The following is an 18047-nucleotide window of genomic DNA, read 5'->3' as shown; positions in this document are numbered from 1 at the left end:
GCTTCCTGTCACCCCAGCCTCAGTGAAGGCCCTGTGGGCTGGTCCTGCCATTTCACTTTCTTCACAGCACTCACCTCCCGGTGCCCACACTGTGCTGGGGGCCCAAGCGGGGACTTGTCCACCCGGTCCCCTGTGGCACACATGCACACCCACTTACAGCTGCTGCAGTAGTTGGGGGGGGCCTAAAGACCCCACACCCCTCACTCAGGGCAGCCTCTGGGTCTCGGGGGCTAATATCCACGGCCAGGCCGTGGAGCCAGAAGACCGACGTGTGGGCTGGCCACAGATTGCAACACGGAATCAGACAAGCCTCAGGTAATTTCTGTTAAGTAACAACAGATCTTTCTGCTTTACTAAATCTATTCTTCCCTCAAGCCTTCGAGAAGCCCTGGCAGGACCCAAGCTGGCTGCTGAGCTCTGGGCGGGGGTAAGGCGGGTCTGGCCTGCTGCGGGCCAAGCTGGGACAGGACATACAGCCCATTCCATGGGGAGGATGAGTCCCCTGGGGGTCAGTGCGGCACGGCTCTGCCTCAAGGCCACCCTCTCCTAAGGACACAGGGTGAAGCCGCCTCCTCGGCCACATCCGGGGCAGCCATGCCAGAGCTGAGACCCCCTACGGGTGGTAGTGGGGCCTTCCCATGAAGAGGTCTGGGGAGGCTCTCAGGCCTCCGTCTCCCCTCCCCCTGGATGGAGGGCCTGATCCAGCTCTGACAGGGAGCGCTGCTGCCCTCTGGCTCTGTCCACGGGGAACTCCCAGCGCCAGGACACTAGGCAGGCCATGCCCGCACTGCCTACGGAGCTATGCTCAGGAAGGGTGGGCGTCGGTCTCAGCTGTCGAGCACTCAGTTCACCTGCCGGCAGCCACAGGGCTCCTGGGCACACAACTCAAGTGGCCCTGGAGCAGGAGTCTGACCCCCATGCTGCTCCAGGCGGTGCAGGCAGTGGAGAGGGGGGTCTGGAGGAGGCAGGGGTGGGGGTGTCTGCCTCAGACGAGGCAGGTATCTGGATGCAGGGCCACAGCTGGAGGCAGAGGACCTTCAGCTGCTGCCTCTCAAGTGCCAGATCCTCAGCTCCCGCAGCTGCGCAGGATACCTACAGGGCTCCGGCTTCCACTCTGACGGAGGCCGCTGGCGCCGAGTGCTGCTCAGGAGGGGACGGTGCGGAGGGTGGGCTGGGGACTCCAGAGCTGGTCCTGAGTCACAGGGCCAGCACACTCAGCCCTCCACACACTTGGACCAGCAGTGGGGCTGCCCCAAGCCTGTTTCCTTATAGTAGCAACACCACACTGCCAGCCTTGGAGGATCCCTGGGTGAGTTGACGGCAGGCAGCGGGACCCAGCCCTGCGCACACCCGCCCACATCTGATCACACGCAGATGGTTGGTCCGGTTTCCCTTGCTGGATAGAAACACAATCCCATAAGTTCCACATGGGACGAGGGCTGTGGGACAGGTGCCACCTGTCACCAGGAGTCTCGGCGCTGGGGCCTGCCTGCTGCGGTCCTGGAAGCCCGTCTGATGCTGAGGAGACCCATGAGGCCCCCTGCCAGGACATCACCTGCCTGGAGGCCACACTTCAGTAGCCGTCGTCCTCATCGCCGTCACAGCCATAGTCTGCAGAAGAACACAGTCATGAAGCCCAGGGTCTCTCTCTGTGGGACCCAGGAACCCAGACTCCCCACTCGCCCTGTTCCTGGTGCCCCTCCAAAAGAATCCGGCTCCAGCCCCACTGGCCGTGGCCCCCGCGCCCTGCCAGGAGCCATCTTGGGCTCCTCTCCACCTCCCGCGACTGGCATGCACCCAGAGCAGGGCCTTGCTCCTTGTCGAGGGCACCTGAGAGCAGCGTGGGCTCCCTCAGCCTCCCTCCCTGGGCATGCAGGTCTGTGCTGGTGTGCAGACCCAGGGACCTCGTGCTGCTGCCTGGGTGGCCCTCATGGCGGGTACCTCACCATCCCTAGCCTCTCTGACCCTGGCTGGCTCCAACCTCACAATCGACATGACCAATTTACAAAATGTCTTGGTTCAAATTTCTTTCCAGGGAGAAACAGAAATTTAGTCTGAAGCTAACAGGCCCAAGTTCAGGGATCATGAGGGGCAGTAGCTGATGCCTTTATTTCCCTTGAACCCCTCCCTGCTGTCGGGCCCCACCCACCGTTGCTGCCCATCATCTGCAGGGCACTGACGCAGGGCTCCCCGTCCTCCTCGTCGGGTTCCTCCTCGTCAGCCTCCTCATCAGGGTGGTACGACACGGGCCCGCTCTCCACCAGGACCGCCTGGGGCCTGGCAGGCTCAGCTCCGAGGGTGGGAGAGCTTGGGAGCAAAGCCTGAAACGAAGTGGAGCTCTGATACATACAGAGCTGGGAGCTCTGTGTATCGCAATAGACCCCTCGGACCCCCTAGGGTGGGTCCAGGATGCTCAGCCACTCCCACCACTCCAGTGGGTCCCGGGGTTGGCCAGGGCTCCCAGGCCCACTGGCCCCTTTTGGCTTCCTGGGGGCTGTGCCATGAGCTGTGTCAGCATCAAGATCCCACCCTCAGGCCTCTGCCAGCCCCCACTCCTGTACCCGACCAGGCCCCACCCCAGTGCTTGGGGAGCGTGCAGAACCCCTTTCCAGACCACAGGCCTCGGCCCCCGGGGGCTTGGCCTGGCCTCACTCCCAGAACACAGACAGAGGCTGCTACCCCAGCCCCTGCCCCAGCCCCAGCCCCAGCCCCAGCCCCGCCACCTGCCAGCACCTTCACCCTGGTTTCCTGGGCCAGACCAGTCCCCAGCAAGTGACAGTCCAGGTGAAAGACCCCTGAGCCCTGGAGGGCTGGGCCTGTGACCTGGCAGTGCCTGCTTCCTACATGCAGGCTCCCTGCAGGCACCAGGCTCGCAGCAAGGCTGCTCACCCTTGGCCCGAGCGCTGAGCAGCAGGCACACAACGGTCCCCACTTCCTGTCCGCTCCTGCTCCAGCAACCTGGAGCTCCTACCCTCAGGCCTCGATTCTCTGGCCACGCCAGGCCAGTACGGAGCAGCAGGAGCAGGCGCCTCTGTCAAGCCTGCTCTCTCTGTGCTCATAGACCAATCATCTGGGCCCAGGAAGAAATGGGAGGGCTGCCTCCCAAGGTCCCCCTGCCCTGGCTGCATGGGACAACGCACCTCTCCCGTGGCCGCCTTCTTTGCTGGCTGTGTAGACACCAAAGGCCTCAACCTGCAAAAGGAAGCACAGCATGGCGGCCTCAGCCCAGGCTCCCGAACGCCTGCCCACTTGTTCCCTTTTGCCCATCTTCACTTTCCCAGCGTTAATTGACCGTTTCTCGGTCCCTTTGGAAGTCTGGTTCTGCGTCCAGGCTCTGTGTGCTCCATCAGTGCTCACTGCATGTCAACACAGAGCTCTGACCCGTTCACATTCTCAACAGGGTACACCACTTGACACAAACACAGAAGCTGCAGACGCCCCGCTCCCCAGCCCACTCCCCTTCCAACAGCGCCTGAGCCCTCAAGGAGCTGCCTGGTGCCCTGCCTCACTCAGGGAGGAGGGGAGGCTGCTTCCCCAACCCTCACCAGGCCCAGGGCAATCCCTACTTCTGCTGACAACACCCTGCTCGCCGGCCCGCCACACACAAAGGCCAAAGGCCAAAGGTGCCTTCCACATGCCAAGTCTTCTTGGAGACTGATGGTCCCCCCAGGGAGACAGGGGAGCCCACGGGAGAGGACGCAGGCATTACCCGCAACCTCCGGCATGGACACACAGGGCTGTCGGGTGGGCAATGAGAGGGCTCAGGGCCTGTGGGGAAGGACGTAGCCAGGGCAGAGCCCTTCCCTCCAGGGAACAGCTGTGTGGGGAGGCGGTAGGGGGCCTGAGGCAGGGCCCTGCCTGGCTGTGACGTGTCAGATGAACCTCGGGACACTGGGAAGGGACCCCGTGACAGGTGGACATTAGCAGAACACCTAGACATGGAGCTCTGCTCAGGGTGAAGCTGACAGCAGGTGTGAGCCAGGCCGAGGCACCAGGCTCCCCATGTGGCCCCTCTCCAGTCTGGAGGCAGTGGGAGCCTGAGCTCCCAGGGCTCCTGGTGGTGCTGTATCCTCAGGCCAGGCCTCCAGCCTGGTTCCTGGAGCCTGACAGGTGCTGCTCCGCCCTCCCCACGCCCATCCCCAGGCCCACTGTGCAGTGGAGTGGGGGCCTCTGGGGATGGCAGCTGGCCCTGAAGTGGAGCTTCTCAGCAGGCTGACCTCGAGGAGACACCCCACTGTGGTCTCTGCAGAAGTGGCTGGCGCTCCAGGAGGCAGGCCTGGCAGTTGGGTCGGAGGCCTGATCTTGGTGGGTGGGACTAAGTCCCAGGAGATTCATGCTCTGGAAGGTCAGGCCAGCAGGCCCCCATTGAGAAGGGCCCTGAGACTCCACTGGCTCAAGGAGAGGCAGTTTCTTTTTTTTCTTTTTTCCTTTCTTTTTTTTTTTTTCTGAGGCGGAATCTTGCTCCGTCACCAGGCTAGAGTGCAGTCGTGCGATCTCTGCCCACTGCAACCTCTGGAAGAGGCAGTTTCTTTGACTTCGGCAGACTGTACCTTAGCCAGAGAGGAGCAGATGCTGGCGGGCAGGAATATGGGGCCACAGGGAGAGCGGCGCTGTTACGAGGGTGGGCTTCCTGCAGGGACACACCCTCCCTCCCCGACCTGGCACTGAGGACAGGCTGAAATTCAAGCCACAAGGTCCTGCCGGACAAGTCCAGCTTTTCCAGAACCAGGAAGCAGCTGTGCCAGGCCTCACCCTAGGGGGCCAGAAAGCTCCCTACTGTTGCAGAGCCCAGCTGGAGAGAGGGTGCGTGGTGTTCAAGGGTGCAGAACCGCAAGGGCTCCCGGGGTCTGCGGGCTAGCTGGGGGCCTGTCTCAAGGGCTTCCCCTTCCACGCAGTATCCTGTGTGAAGCTGAGGCAGCCAGGCCACATGGGAGGGTCTGAGAGCGCCTGGAGAACAAGCTCCCACCTGGCATCACCTCGGCCATGGCTTTGGCCTGTAGGGGGGTCCCCAGCCAGGGGCCTGAGGATGTGGGGCGCTGTGCCCACTGTTCACACAAACCCACTGCTGGGCTCAGGCTGCTCCCTCTCACAGCCGCGCCAGCACCTGCTGACCCCGCTCGGCTGAAGCCCGGCCCCAGCCCAGCCTGGGGGCATCCTGGGGCCTGTAAGCAGGCAAGAGGGCAGCTCATCTGGTGGGCCCCCACTTTGTCCCCCTCCAGATATGGGCGCTGGGGCCCACGGCCCACACTGGCCCCTCTGCCTGTCCCCAGAGTGGGACGCTCAGGCATGAGGGCAAACTGATCTGCCTGGGCTACAGGAAGACCCCGAGGGTCAAAGCAGCCCAAGTGACCACAGAGTGAGGAGGAGACAAGCTCGGAGGGAGTGGCTGCCCACACCCCTGGGTGGCTCAGCTGCCCATATCCCTGCATGGCCCAGCTCAGGTTCTGCAGTTGTCTGTCATCAGGGGAAGCATGCGTCACGACATGGGACCAGGGGCAGGTGGCCAGAGGGAGATGGGCTAGGCAGCCACCGGCAGCCAAGGAGAATGGAGGTGCAGCTCAGGCTGGTTCCCCCACAGCAAGGAGGGACTGTCATGCCTGGGCCGCCCAAGGCAGCATAGCTGCTGCTGAGGGACGCTGTGGTCGCTGGGCTGAGGTAGTGCCTCCTCAGCTGAACCCCGCCTTGGTGGTCCCTCCCTACCTCCCCTCCCCACGTCAGAGCCTCAGCCTCTTTCCAAGCAGTCCAAATCCCTTTTTCCTCACCCCAGTGTGGGTGAAAAGCTGCCCCCATGGGCTGCAAGGGCACCTGGGACATGCCCTTCTGTCCCCAGGTAGACCCCTCTCCCCTGCCCCACTGGAACTGCCTGAGCTGCCCAGGCCTGAGTGGGGGTGGGGGTGCAGGGGGTCGACGTATCCCCAGCCCTGAGGTCTTCATGCTTCCGTCTTAGAACACTAAATATTCACGAATCAGATCATGGCCATTTTGGGGGGAAGACTGATGGGTTTCTAACGCAGGAAGCAGTGCATGAACATGCAGATGTGTGTGCACACAGACTCACAGACGCGCACACACACTGCACACAGTTGAGAGATTAAGACACACACGCCCCATGCACAGAGAAACACACACTGTGTATACAGACACAGGTATGCACACACGTACACAGAGACACAGGCCTGCGCACCACATTGTGTAGACATACAGGTATATGTGTTGCATGCACACACATTGCATGCACAGAGACACACATAGGCAGGCACACCTGCACTTGCACACAAAAACCTACACACACATGCACACACACTGTGTGCAGTCGCACATACAGGCACACACTGTGTGCACACACACAGGCATGCAGATGTGCTGTGTGCAGACACAGGAACACATGCACACACACACGTACTGAGTGCACCAACGCACACACGTACTGTGTGCATACGCACTACACGCACAGACGCGAGCACACATGCATGCACTGCATGCATAGACACAGGCACACACATGCACACATACACTGCAGGTACACAGACACAGGCACACACGCACACACACTGCATGCACACAGACACAGGCACACACACATGCACACACATGCTGCAGGCATACACAGGCACACACATGCACACACACTGCATGCACACACAGGTACACACTGCATGCACACAGACACAGGCACACACACATGCACACACATGCTGCAGGCATACACAGGCACACACGCACACACACTGCATGCACACACAGGTACACACTGCATGCACACAGACACAGGCACACACACACATGCACACACACACTACATGCATAGACACAAGCACATATGCACATGCACACACACACTGCATACAGATACAGGCACACACACATGCACATAAATACTGCATGCGCACAGACACAGGCACACACTGCATGCACACAGATAGAGGCATACACGCACTGCATGTATGTGTATACACACACAGAGAGACACACATGCACACCCGGGCCCTGTCTGGGCAAGCTGGTCAAATGTGACAGAGGGGGCTGTGAACCCTGTAACCAGGCACCAGAATCACCCAACTGGGACAGGACCACCCCCAGCGCTGACAGAGGCTGGCTGGGCAGGCAGAGGACACGGAGACTAAGGCCTCAGATCCGACCTGAGAGTGCTCAGGCACAGGGGAACCGAGCCATAGACCTGCCCTGACTTCACCTCTGCCCCACGGACCTCCTACGTATGCCAGGAGCTGTGCTAGGAATGCACCCCCAGAGGACCACTGCGTGGCTGATGTGGAGGAGACAGTCCATGCGGCCCTCCTGAGGGGCTGAGATGCCGGCTGAGAAGCACCAGCCTGCAAAGAGGTCAGGCTCCCTCACAGAGCAGCACCTGGGCACCCCAGGGCAGGGGCAGGGGCAGGGCCACAGCACAGCCAACTCTCACGGGGTGGAGTGGCCAGCCTAGCAGCTCAAAAGGCCAAGGAGAAACCACCGCAAATACTGCAAACAACAGGAGGCCCTGACGGGGTTGCCGAGGGTCAGCACTGCCCCACAGGCGGAAGCAGCTGGAGACAAGGCAAGAGATCCCAGGGAGCAGCAGGACCGGCAGACGCTCCCAGCCCTGAGACTCGCTGGGGCGGAGTGAAGGTCGGAACCACCGAAGGGCGGACCCAGAAGCTAAGCTGCCAATCCCATCTCCACTGCCAGAGGGACCCATGGACCAGCCACAGGCCCCTGAGACACAGCAGGTGAGCCCAGCCGCCCGTGGCCTCGTCAGGAGAGCCTGCAGCCGCCACCCAGCGGCAAGCCGTGCAGAGGCCAACCCACTCCAAGGCGGCCCTGCATGGAGCTGCAGAGCCTCGTGACCCAGTGCGCTGAGGCCAGCACATCCCGCCTTTGACCGTCCCTCAGCCACGTTCTCCACCCACATCCTCCTTCCTCAGCAGTGCGCGGCTCTCACCCACCACCTTGGCAGAGACGGCAATGCAGCCAGGGTGCGCAGAGCAGGCACAGGGCGGCAGGGCTGCGGGCTCTTCTTCCCCAACCCAGGCTGGAGAAGGGGCCGACCCCACTGATTGTCCCAGGCCCTCCTTGGGACAAAACAGAGCCTAGGCTGCAGGACCCCTCTGACAGCCGGACCAGCCCGTCGGCTCACAGCCCGCCCGGCCAAGGAGAGTTGAGACACTGTCAATGTGCCAGAGACGGCCCACTGGTCCCCAGCATGCAGGTGGCAAATGACACTCCAGGCACTTCTGTGGCCCCGGCTGGCCCCCGGCAGCTCCAGGACCCGAAGCCATGGGCCTCTGCCCGCCCTGGACTCCTGCCCTAACCCAGCCACTCAGGACAGGATGGTACCTTTTCCCCACACTGGTCACAGGGTCAGCCCCACTTCTGCTGGCCGGCGTCCTCCTTCGTGACAGCTTCCTGGCACTGGTGCTATGCTCGGGCTGCACATCCTCCCGGTGTGGGCTGCCCCCGCCGGCGCTGCTGAGGCCCCGGAGCACGCTGTAGTTGATCTTGCTGGAGATCTTCTTCTGCTCCAGCATCTTCTCGATGGCCTCCCTGGCGGTACTGGCCTGAATTGGCTCCCTTCGCTTGCAAGACTTCTTGGGCTTGATGGAAACATGCAAGAATATGCCTCCCATGAGTCACGACCACTGCACTCAACCATCGGGGGCTCCATGTGAGGCCAGGAGTGCAGGCGGGTGAGGCCTGGCTCAGGCCCTCAGAAGGGCTGCTCCTGCCTCCTCCTCCCAGAATGTGGGCCAGCCTGGCGCTCTCTGGGCCTGCCCACGTCAAATTCTGCCCTCCCAGGCGAGTGGGGAACGTGGGCTGGCATGGGTGCTGGCAGGGCCTCCAGACAGCAACAGCAGCAAACATGCCACAGGTGCCCAGGGCCCTGCTGCCCCTGGGTCCCACACAGGGCAGGGCCACATACACACGGCAGGGCGATGTGCTGCTGCACTGTGAGGGCTGCAGCAGAGATGGCAGTGAAGACAGACAATCCATCCCAGCACCACGGCCCACGTCAAAGGCCCCAGCTGCCCGAAGACCCTGGATCTCACTCTAGGAGCTGGAGCCACAGACCACTTCAGGGCAATCAGCCTGCACCACCCCTGCTGCCCCCCACTGCACCATGACCTTCCCATGTGGCCCAGCAAGGCCTGGGACGTGCTGCTGGGTGGGGTGGAGTCCCTGGGCTCCTAACTCTCTGACCACAAGCTCCCCGGGTCCTCCTGAGTGGGTAGCCCCACATCTGCCATCTCAGCCACCTCCAGCTTGGTCCAAGGGACCCCAGTCTCGCAGGCAGGGAACTGGCTCCCTGTGTTCTCTCCTGCTCAATCACTCGGAGGCTCAACCACTGCCGCCTGCACCACGAGGCTGAAGGCACATTCCACCAGAGTACGCCGGCAGAGCCAAGTCACGGTGACGACCACAAGGCAGGGAGGCATTACAGTCGGACTTTCCCAGGTCGTCAGAAGAGCAAACCCCAGTTACACAGGCAGGGACCCCAGCGTCCAGCCCTGAGTCTCAACAGTCTGCCCCGGTGCTGCATCCAGAAGGTCACCCCAAGGCTGAGCACACGCCCTCCAAGGTGAGGCCGACGGCTGGGTGCCTGTGGCCAGCACGGGTCAGGACCTGGCGGTTAGGGACGTGGGTCTGGGGTCCAGAGCACATGGCCTCCGGCTGCCTGCCCTGGGACCTAGCCCCTCCTGTCACATGGGGAAGGGACATTCCAGAGACATTCGCCCCCCGCAACCTGGAGACCCCCAAGAAGGCCAGGCCCAGAGTCACAGGTGCCCACCTTGTGCTCCTTGTAGATGCCGAGCTCCTTCTCTTTGGCTATTCTTGCTTCTTTTTCTAAAAGTTCAGAAAAGGGGCCAGCGTCACTGAGGGCCCACGCCCCAGGCCTGGGGACTGTGCGTCCTGGGTGTGAGTGCGGGCAGGTGGCACTTACCCCTCTGTTCCCGCAGGTACTCGGCGTTCTCCCTCATCCACAGCTCGGCCTTCACGCGGGCTTCCGACTCATTCAGGATGTACTGGGCGAGCACAGGGAAGTGGGGCTGGCTTTTAGCCTTCGCACACCGGGGCATGCTAAGGTCGCGCTGGCCAGCGGGAAGTATGTCCACCATTAGAGGAAGGGGAACCCAGGGCAGCCTCTATTTAGTGCGGAGCCTGGGCTGAGGCCTCACCGCTCGGGGTGAGTTGGGGACCTGTTGCTCCTTTGCCTGTCCCAAGGCCAACCACGCAGGCCACATGTGTGAGACCCTCTAGGGCAGCTTGCAAGCCCCACCGGCACCAGGACCCTGGCCAGCCAGAGTGCAGGCCACAGGTCCCCACAAAGGGGCCAAGTGACGGTGACAGCCTCCCACTCAGGTACAGATGGGCCAGGCTGGAGGGGTCTGAGGCACCACGTGGCCATGAAATCAGGCAAGAAGACTTCCTGCCTGACAGAGGGCAAGTATGTTGAGATAAACTGCAAAGAGCTGGTCCCAACGGCTGGAAGCCCTGGGGTTTGGGGGCGCACAGCGCATGTGGAGTCAGTGGGTGCCCTCTTGTGTCTAGAAGACCCCTTGAGGGGCTGACTCTGGTGCTATTTGTGTGATGTGTGCTTGCCGCAGGCTACGTGCCCAGAGGGCCGAAAGGGCCAGGTGCAAAGCCAGGGGCCTCTCGACAGGCCGCCCCAGAGCCAACACTGGATAAGAGAGTCTGGGGGTGGGTCCCGGGAACAGTGGCTAGAAGGCCAGGAGCCCACTTCACCCAGCGGGGTGGGCTCTGGGCAGGGGAGGTGGCCAACCCCGCCCGGCCACTCAGGGCTCCTTGGGCTGCAGCGCCCTCCTAAGCCCAGTCCCTCCTGGGAAGGGGTGCTGCCACTTACCCTGTCAATCTCCAGGTCGTCAATGCCACTGAGGTCCAGCTCGCCGTCTCCCAAAGCATCTTCTGGAGGGAAGCACAGAATCAGCGTCACTCAGGGCCAGCTCTGATTACAGGAGCACGGCCACCACCTGGGCCGGATCAGGACCCTGGGTCTGGGCTAAGGGCCTTCCAGAACCCCGTCCCCTCCTCTGCACTGGTGGGTCGCGCCCTGTTTGCCCACATGGCCACACCTCGTTAAATGCTTAGCTCAGGATGCTAAGTGAAGCCAGCAGAACGCTAAACTGAAGCTACAAAGGAAAACCCCAGCACTTCTGTGTTTTTTGTAAGAAAGCAACTTTTTAAGATCAGGAGACAGAGGCTGTCAGGCCCCAAAGACCGAGGGAGGGCACAAAAGCTGGGCAGGGAGGAAAGGCCAGGCCACGGAGTGAGACGGGGGTCTGTGCTCGGGGGAGCCAGCTCTCCATCACTGAGCCCACAGGTCTGGGGATAGAAATGATTCTGGAGTCCAGGCCTGAGGGAGCCTTCCATGATCATGCTCAGGACACCCCAAAACCTGCCTGTCACCCCTGCCCAGCCCCACACGGTCCAGGCAGCGTCTGCACAGCCTGGAACTGGGACAGCCTCCTTGCCACAGCCCCACGCCATAGGTGCCTGCCCCGTGCCGCCAAGTCAACTCCAGCACAGGGCCAGACTGTCTGAGGTGCTCTCCTGCCACGCTGCCGAGGCCTGAGATGGCTCCTCTCAGCACCCACAGGCAGCCCTCAAGGCCCCCCACGGCCCTTCCTCAGCCCCAGCCAGAATGGCCCTTTCTGCTCAGGGTCACTGTGCCACTGGCTGCCCCAGGGCCTGTGCACGTCCCCTCTACCTGTTGCTCTGTGTGACTCGCCTGGGTTCCACCCACACAGCAGCCCCCAACCATCAGGACTGTCTCCACCCCTGGTCCAGAGGTCACTTGATAAACATTCGTCTGGCTCCTCACAGAGGCCAGGAGGGTGAAGCGCTGCAGGAAGGTCTAGGCTCTCAGCCAGGGAAGCCTGTCCTGGCAGGGATGGGGGACGGGACCCACCTTTCTCCTAGAGCTCCCAGCCAAATGGGCAGGGTCGGGGGGGGGGGGGGCAAGATGGGCACAGTGGCCTGGCCTGGGCACTATGGGGCAGGGGTGCCTCGTCATTGCCGTGCCCAAGCTCAGCAAGTGACACTCCCCTGACCATGTTGGACAAGCAGATGAGGGGTGGAGCTGCCCCATGGGACTCCTGGACACAACTTGTGGGCTCCACTCTCCGTGGCCCGTGACCTGAAGGCGGTCCCAGTGAGGGTGACGAGACTCACTGCATTCTGGTGTCGGCACACACCCAGTTCTTCACGCCAGGGCCACTGACGTCCACACAGCCCCATTGGGGGGACTGGTGGTGCCACCACCCAAACCCACTGCTTGAGAACACCACACCTCCCGACAGAGGATGGCAGCATCCGGCTCTCCCCACGAGAGGGACACGCCTGAAAGCTCTCCCGATGACCTCAGCGCCCTCCAGGGCCCCATCAGAACTCACTGGGGTCGCTGCTCTGAGAGGAGATGCATTCGCGAATGGAGTCTGAGATGCCCAGGCTGGCTGCAGTGGGGAGGGGGTCCAGCAGGGACCCCAGGGCCGGAGGTCTGCCACCCCACGCAGGGCTTCCTGTTGCTTCCGAGCTGCCGGGGGCACCGCCAAGGAGCTCCCGGTATAAGTCCTTGTTCAGGTGGCTGGCTGCGGCCTCCAGCTCCTCGTCCTCCGTGTCCTCCTCACCACACAAGCTGGACGCGGTGTCCTCGGTGGATCCTAGGTGTACACAATCCACACACCACCTGTTAACCAGGCAGACGGCCAGGGTGCCCACTTTTGTGACAAAAAACAATGCTATCAAGCTGCCAGGTAACCCATAGAACAGCTGTCAGTGCACGGTGCCTGGAGGTCAGGTGCCAAAGAACGAGCCTCAGCCCACACCTCGCACTGCACACGGAAGTTAGCTCAAAGCAGATCACAGACCTAGGGGGAAGAGTTAAAGTACAGACATTTCAGACAAAAACGTAAAAGAAAAACTTCGTGGCCTTGGATAAGGCAAACGTTTCTAATGGTTCTAAAAGCAGAATCCATGAAACACTGATAAAACGGATTTCCAAAAAATTAAGAACTGCCCTTTGAAAGACATCGTTAAGACAATGAAGACAGCCCACAGGCTTATCTGCAAACCTCATAACTGATAAAGGACTTAAATCTAGAACAGATGAAGAATTCCCAAAACTTCACAAGAAAACACAACCCAATTAAAAAATGGGAAAAAGATCTGAACAAAGGCTCCGGCAAAGACGACATATTGGTAAATGAACATATACAAAGACCTCCAGTCCTGAAGGAAATGCAAATGAAACCACCCAAGCTCCTCCTTCACAACCATCAGAATGTCTAGCCCTGAAAAGAAAACCAGGCCGCACCTCCCAGGCAGGGGGAAACATGCTCCCTCGTGCTTCCATGCATGGCGCCACCCCTTCGGAGACAACCTGATCATTTTTTTTTTTTTTTTTTGAGATGGAGGCTCGCTCTGTCACCCAGGCTGGAGTGCAGTGACGCGATCTCGGCTCACTGCAAGCTCCGCCTCCCAGGTTCACGCCATTCTCCTGCCTCAGCCTCCTGAGTAGCTGGGACTACAGGCGCCCGCCACCGTGCCCGGCTAATTTTTTGTATTTTTGGTAAAGATGGGGTTTCACTGTGTTAGCCAGGATGGTCTTGATCTCCTGACCCTGTGATCCACCTACCTCAGCCTCCCAAAGCGCTGGGATTACAGGCGTGAGGCTCCGTGCCCAGCTGACAACCTAATCATTTCTTAAAGACAGGCAAATTTGTGGCCGCCCACTTGAGCCCAGGAGTTCCAGACCAGCCTGGGCAACATATCAAGATCCTGTCTCTATGAAGAAATGTAAAAATTATCTGGGTGGGGTGGTGCCCATCTGCAGTCCCAGCTACTTGGGAGGCTGAGATGGGAGGGTCGCTTGAGCCCAGGAGGTTGACACTGCAGTGAGCTATGATGGAACTATTACACTCCAGCCTAGGTGACAGAGTAAGACCCTGTCTCAAAAACAACAAAAAAAGACATACACACTTGCCTTTCACATAACCCAGCAATTTCACTCCTCAGCAACTGACCCAAAAGGAAATCAACATCCACACAAGGACTTGTACACGAGCGTTCAGGAGCACATCTGAAACAGCCCCAAACGTGCAATGTCCTCCAACAGATGAATGGCTACACACCCTCAGCGTGCTGAAGGACTACCGACTGGCACGTCACAATACAAACGAACAAACCATTGATGCATGACTCAACATACACCCTCAGCGTGCTGAAGGACTACCGACTGGCACGTCACAATACAAACGAACAAACCATTGATGCATGACTCAACATACACCCTCAGCGTGTTGAAGGACTACCGACTGGCACGTCACAATACAAACGAACAAACCATTGACGCATGACTCAACATAATTACACTGTGAAAAAAGCCGAAGGGAAAAACATACACTGTGATCCTACTCCTACGGAATTCTACAGAATACAACTAATTTATAGTGACAAAAAGTAGCTCACTGGTGGCCTGGGGCAGGAGGGGGGTGGTGACCAAGGACCTGTGGACCCCGCAGGAGCCACAGATCTGTGGGTTTCTTGGTTGTCACTATGGCTTCACAGGTGTGTGCAGACATCAAAGTTCAGAAATTAAAGGGCGCATTTTAAATATGAGCGGTTTTCGTAAGGCAATTACACCTCAATAAAGCTGTTAAGAATCACCCAATGGTAAATTTAAAAGACTGAGAAAGGAACTTTCACGGGAGGAATGTGAACCCTCCCCCTTGAGCTACGTGTTCATTTCTTGAAACCGCTTGCTGTTGCCACAAGTAGCTCCAAACTAACCCAATAATGCTGCACCCAATAGTTTAACGATGTACAGCCAATCACGAATGAACGTTACTATCGTAAGCCAATGAGAATTGCTGACAAACAACTTTGTATCTATCCAATCACTGTCCCTTTTTGCCTTTAAAAATCCATCTGTAGCTGGGCAGGATGGCTCACTCCTGTAATCCCGCACTTTGGGAGGCCAAGGTGGGCAGATCACTTGAGGTCAGGAGTTTGAGACCAGCCTGGCCAATGTGGCGAAACCCCGTTTCTACAAAAATTAGCTGGGCGTGGTGGCGTATTCCATGTAGTCCCAGCTACTCGGGAGGCTGAGGCAGGAGAATTGCTTCAAACTAGAGAGTGGAGGTTGTGGTGAGCTGAGATTATGCAACTGCACTCCAGCCTGGGTGACAGAGTGAGCCTCTGTCTCCAAAAAAAGAAAAAGTCCATGTGTAACTGCTGCTCACCAGAGTGTATATTCAGGGCAATGTGATAAGTCCTCCCCAGCTGCAATCCTCAAGCTTGACCCAAATAAATTATGTAGATTAATTTTGCCTCTGCTTCTTCCTTTAAGGTTGGCAAAACTCATCTTAAAACATCCCACTCTAGATTTTTTGTGTGTGTGTACTGGGAACAGAGTCTGGCTCTGCTGCCCAGGCTGGAATACAGTGGTGCAATCATAGCTCACTGCACATCGAACTCCTGGGTTCAAATGATCCTCCGGCCTCAGCCTCCCGAGCAGCTACAGGCGCACACTCCCACACCCGGCTAATTTTTTTTATTTTTTATAAAGATGGGGTCTCACTATGCTAACCAGGCTGGTCTTGAACTCTGCTCAAGCAATCCTCCTGTATTTGCCTCCCAAAGTGTGCGATTACAGGCATGAACCACCATGCTTGCCCCACTCCCTAGTCTTAGATTGCTTTCTGAATGTGTTCCAATATAAAATTCCTGGCTAGCACTGAGTCCTGGAGGGGTCCCCATGGTGAGGAATGGCTTCTTGGGGGAAAGCACCTGATCCCGAGAGCAGATGTCAGTGGGCGATGACCTCTGGACAGAGCAGCCTCTTAGAAACCCCTCCCCAGGCAAGTGGGCCCAGGCCGCAGGTGCCAGGAGCCTTGGGGGCTCCGGCTGCCACATTCCCTGGACTGTTGGCTCTGCCCCAAAAGTACCTCCAGAGTTCGACCAGGCTGGGCCAGGTCTCTCACCCTGGGTTCCTGCAACAGCCTCCCCACCACCTGCCTCTGCTCTCAGGCCCTCTTGTGGCTCCAACTAACCCCCAAGTGAAAAAACACAGTACAGAATACAAATCAAAAACAAAATTCTAAGCCCCACAACCAACCGAATGGATCCCTTCTCTTGGCCAAGGAGATTCCAAAGAAACCTGAAAAGCTAGTTCAGACCATGATGGGAAGTGGGGGCGGGGTCAGACACGCCTCATTATACCGTCTTATACACCCTCCCTTTAGAGTTCAGGCGCAGCTCATCAGCATTAACATCAAAACAGAGATCTGATGATTGACCAGACTCTGTAGCAACAGATACCAAATTTCAACCTGACTCTAGTACAACATCAGCGACAGGTAGCAGGCCCTGAAAGAAATCAAAATATTTTACCCCAAAATGTCTTTGACATATTTTGAAATGGCCCTGCAAAGCTGTCTTTTGTAGGGGAAACTTACATTCTTTTTTTTTTTTTTTTTTTTTTGAGACAGAGTCTCGCCTGTCGCCCAGGCTGGAGTGCAGTGGTGTCATCTTGGCTCACTGCAACCTCCACCTTCCAGGTTCAAGTGATTCTCCTGTCTCAGCCTCCCGCAGAGCTGAGACTACAGGCACGCACCACCACGCCCAGCTAATTTTTGTATTTGTAGTAGAGACAGGGTTTCACCATGTTGGCCAGGATGGTCTCAATCTCTTGACCTCGTGATCCGCCCGCCTCAGCCTCCTAAAGTGCTGGGATTACAGGCGTGAGCCACCATGACCAGTGGCAAACTTACATTCTGTAGATAATCCCCTTCCCTTTCCAGGTCTTTTTCTGATCCTGAAGAGATCTGCTGAGACTCTAGCACATTTTAAAGGTCTGAATAGGGGCCGGGCACAGTGGACTCACCATCTTTCGCCAGGCTGGCCAGGCCCCCCTTGGCCTTTGGCCGGCTGTTTTCTAGTTCAATCTCAATTGCATCCTGGTAACTGGATATTTCACCTGAAGTCATAAGTTAAAAGCAAAAAGTCAGCAGAAAATCAATTTTCCCAACAAAACAGAAGCATTGTATGGGAAGATCAGTTGGTTACCTTCAACCTCCTCCAGTTTTTTTGACAGGACTTGTTCAAGCTGAAAGGGAACAGGGCGAGAGGCTTAGTGAAGGGAGGCCCTGGTGCACAGCGCAGTCTCCGGGGTGCCCCGTGGGCCCCGGGGACCACAGGCTGCTAGAACTTAGGGGTACGCAGCGGTGGAGGTGGAGCTATGGGCCTGTGTCCCCCACGGGAAGAGGTGGCACTTCCCAGAGTCTGTGTGAGTTGCATCCCGGAGCCTCGGGCTCTGGCTGGTCATAGCACTGAAGAGCGGCTATGAGGCCTTGGGATGGCACCAGCTCTGCTACCACCCCAGTCGGGGTGTGCGGCTTCCCCTCAAGGCTGACAAGCCTAGCACAGACAGACACCAAGGCCAAGCTACCTGCTTCATCCGCAGCTTCCTCTGCCCAGCTGTGTATGAGGGGGGGTCGCACTCCTCCTCCAGGTCAATCTTCATGAACTCATCAATGGTCAACTGACTGGTGGGGGTGTCTTCAAATTCCGTGAGCCTAAAATGGAGCCGGACATGGGAAATGGAGCTGGTGGCTCTGAAAACAGCTGTTTAAAACTGAGCTTCTGCCTGGGCGTGGCTCACGCCTGTGATCCCAGCGCTTTGGGAGCCCAAAGTGGGCGGATTGCTTGAGTCCAAGACTTCGAGACCAGCCTAGGCAACACAGTGAGACTCTGTCTCTACCCCCGCCAAAAAAAAAAAAAATCAGCCAGGCATGGTGGTGCACACCTGCAGTTTCTGCTACTTGGGAGGCTGAGGTCAGGGAGAATCGCTTGAGCCCAGGAGGTTGAGGCTGTAACGAGCTGTGATAGTGCCACTGCCCTCCAGCCTGGGCAGCAGAGATTTTGTCTCAAAAAATACATAAAAAATAAAATAAAAGGCCAGGCGCAGTGGCTCATGCCTGTAATCCCAGCATGTGGGAGGCCGAAGTGGTAGCATCACCTGAGGTCAGGAGTTTGAG

The 18047-nt window shown here is 58.6% G+C and overlaps 1 protein-coding gene across 6 annotated transcripts in view; it reads right to left on the bottom strand.

The window, feature by feature from the left end:
- Positions 1–319: 319 nt before the first annotated feature.
- Positions 320–18047, bottom strand: part of BRF1 (BRF1 RNA polymerase III transcription initiation factor subunit) — a 78595-nt gene continuing 60867 nt past the window's right edge. For 5 of the 6 annotated variants that reach the window (XM_030804118.1, XM_030804122.1, XM_030804121.1 and 2 more), the window contains 11 exons: positions 17459–17585; positions 17077–17116; positions 16895–16987; positions 12405–12671; positions 10856–10917; positions 9935–10016; positions 9782–9837; positions 8332–8588; positions 3141–3192; positions 2150–2321; positions 320–1611 (listed from right to left, as the gene is read on the bottom strand). In XM_030804118.1, coding sequence (XP_030659978.1) covers positions 1574–1611; positions 2150–2321; positions 3141–3192; positions 8332–8588; positions 9782–9837; positions 9935–10016; positions 10856–10917; positions 12405–12671; positions 16895–16987; positions 17077–17116; positions 17459–17585 — 1246 coding nt within the window. In that variant the 3' untranslated portion in view covers positions 320–1573. The remainder of the gene's footprint in view (positions 1612–2149; positions 2322–3140; positions 3193–8331; positions 8589–9781; positions 9838–9934; positions 10017–10855; positions 10918–12404; positions 12672–16894; positions 16988–17076; positions 17117–17458; positions 17586–18047) is intronic. The other variant, XM_030804119.1, reaches the window with a different exon arrangement.

The sequence above is a fragment of the Nomascus leucogenys genome, chromosome 22a, assembly GCF_006542625.1.
Source record: "Nomascus leucogenys isolate Asia chromosome 22a, Asia_NLE_v1, whole genome shotgun sequence".
NCBI lineage: Eukaryota > Metazoa > Chordata > Mammalia > Primates > Hylobatidae > Nomascus > Nomascus leucogenys.
Note: the sequence above shows the minus strand (reverse complement) of the source record. Positions and strands in the feature narration are given on the sequence as shown.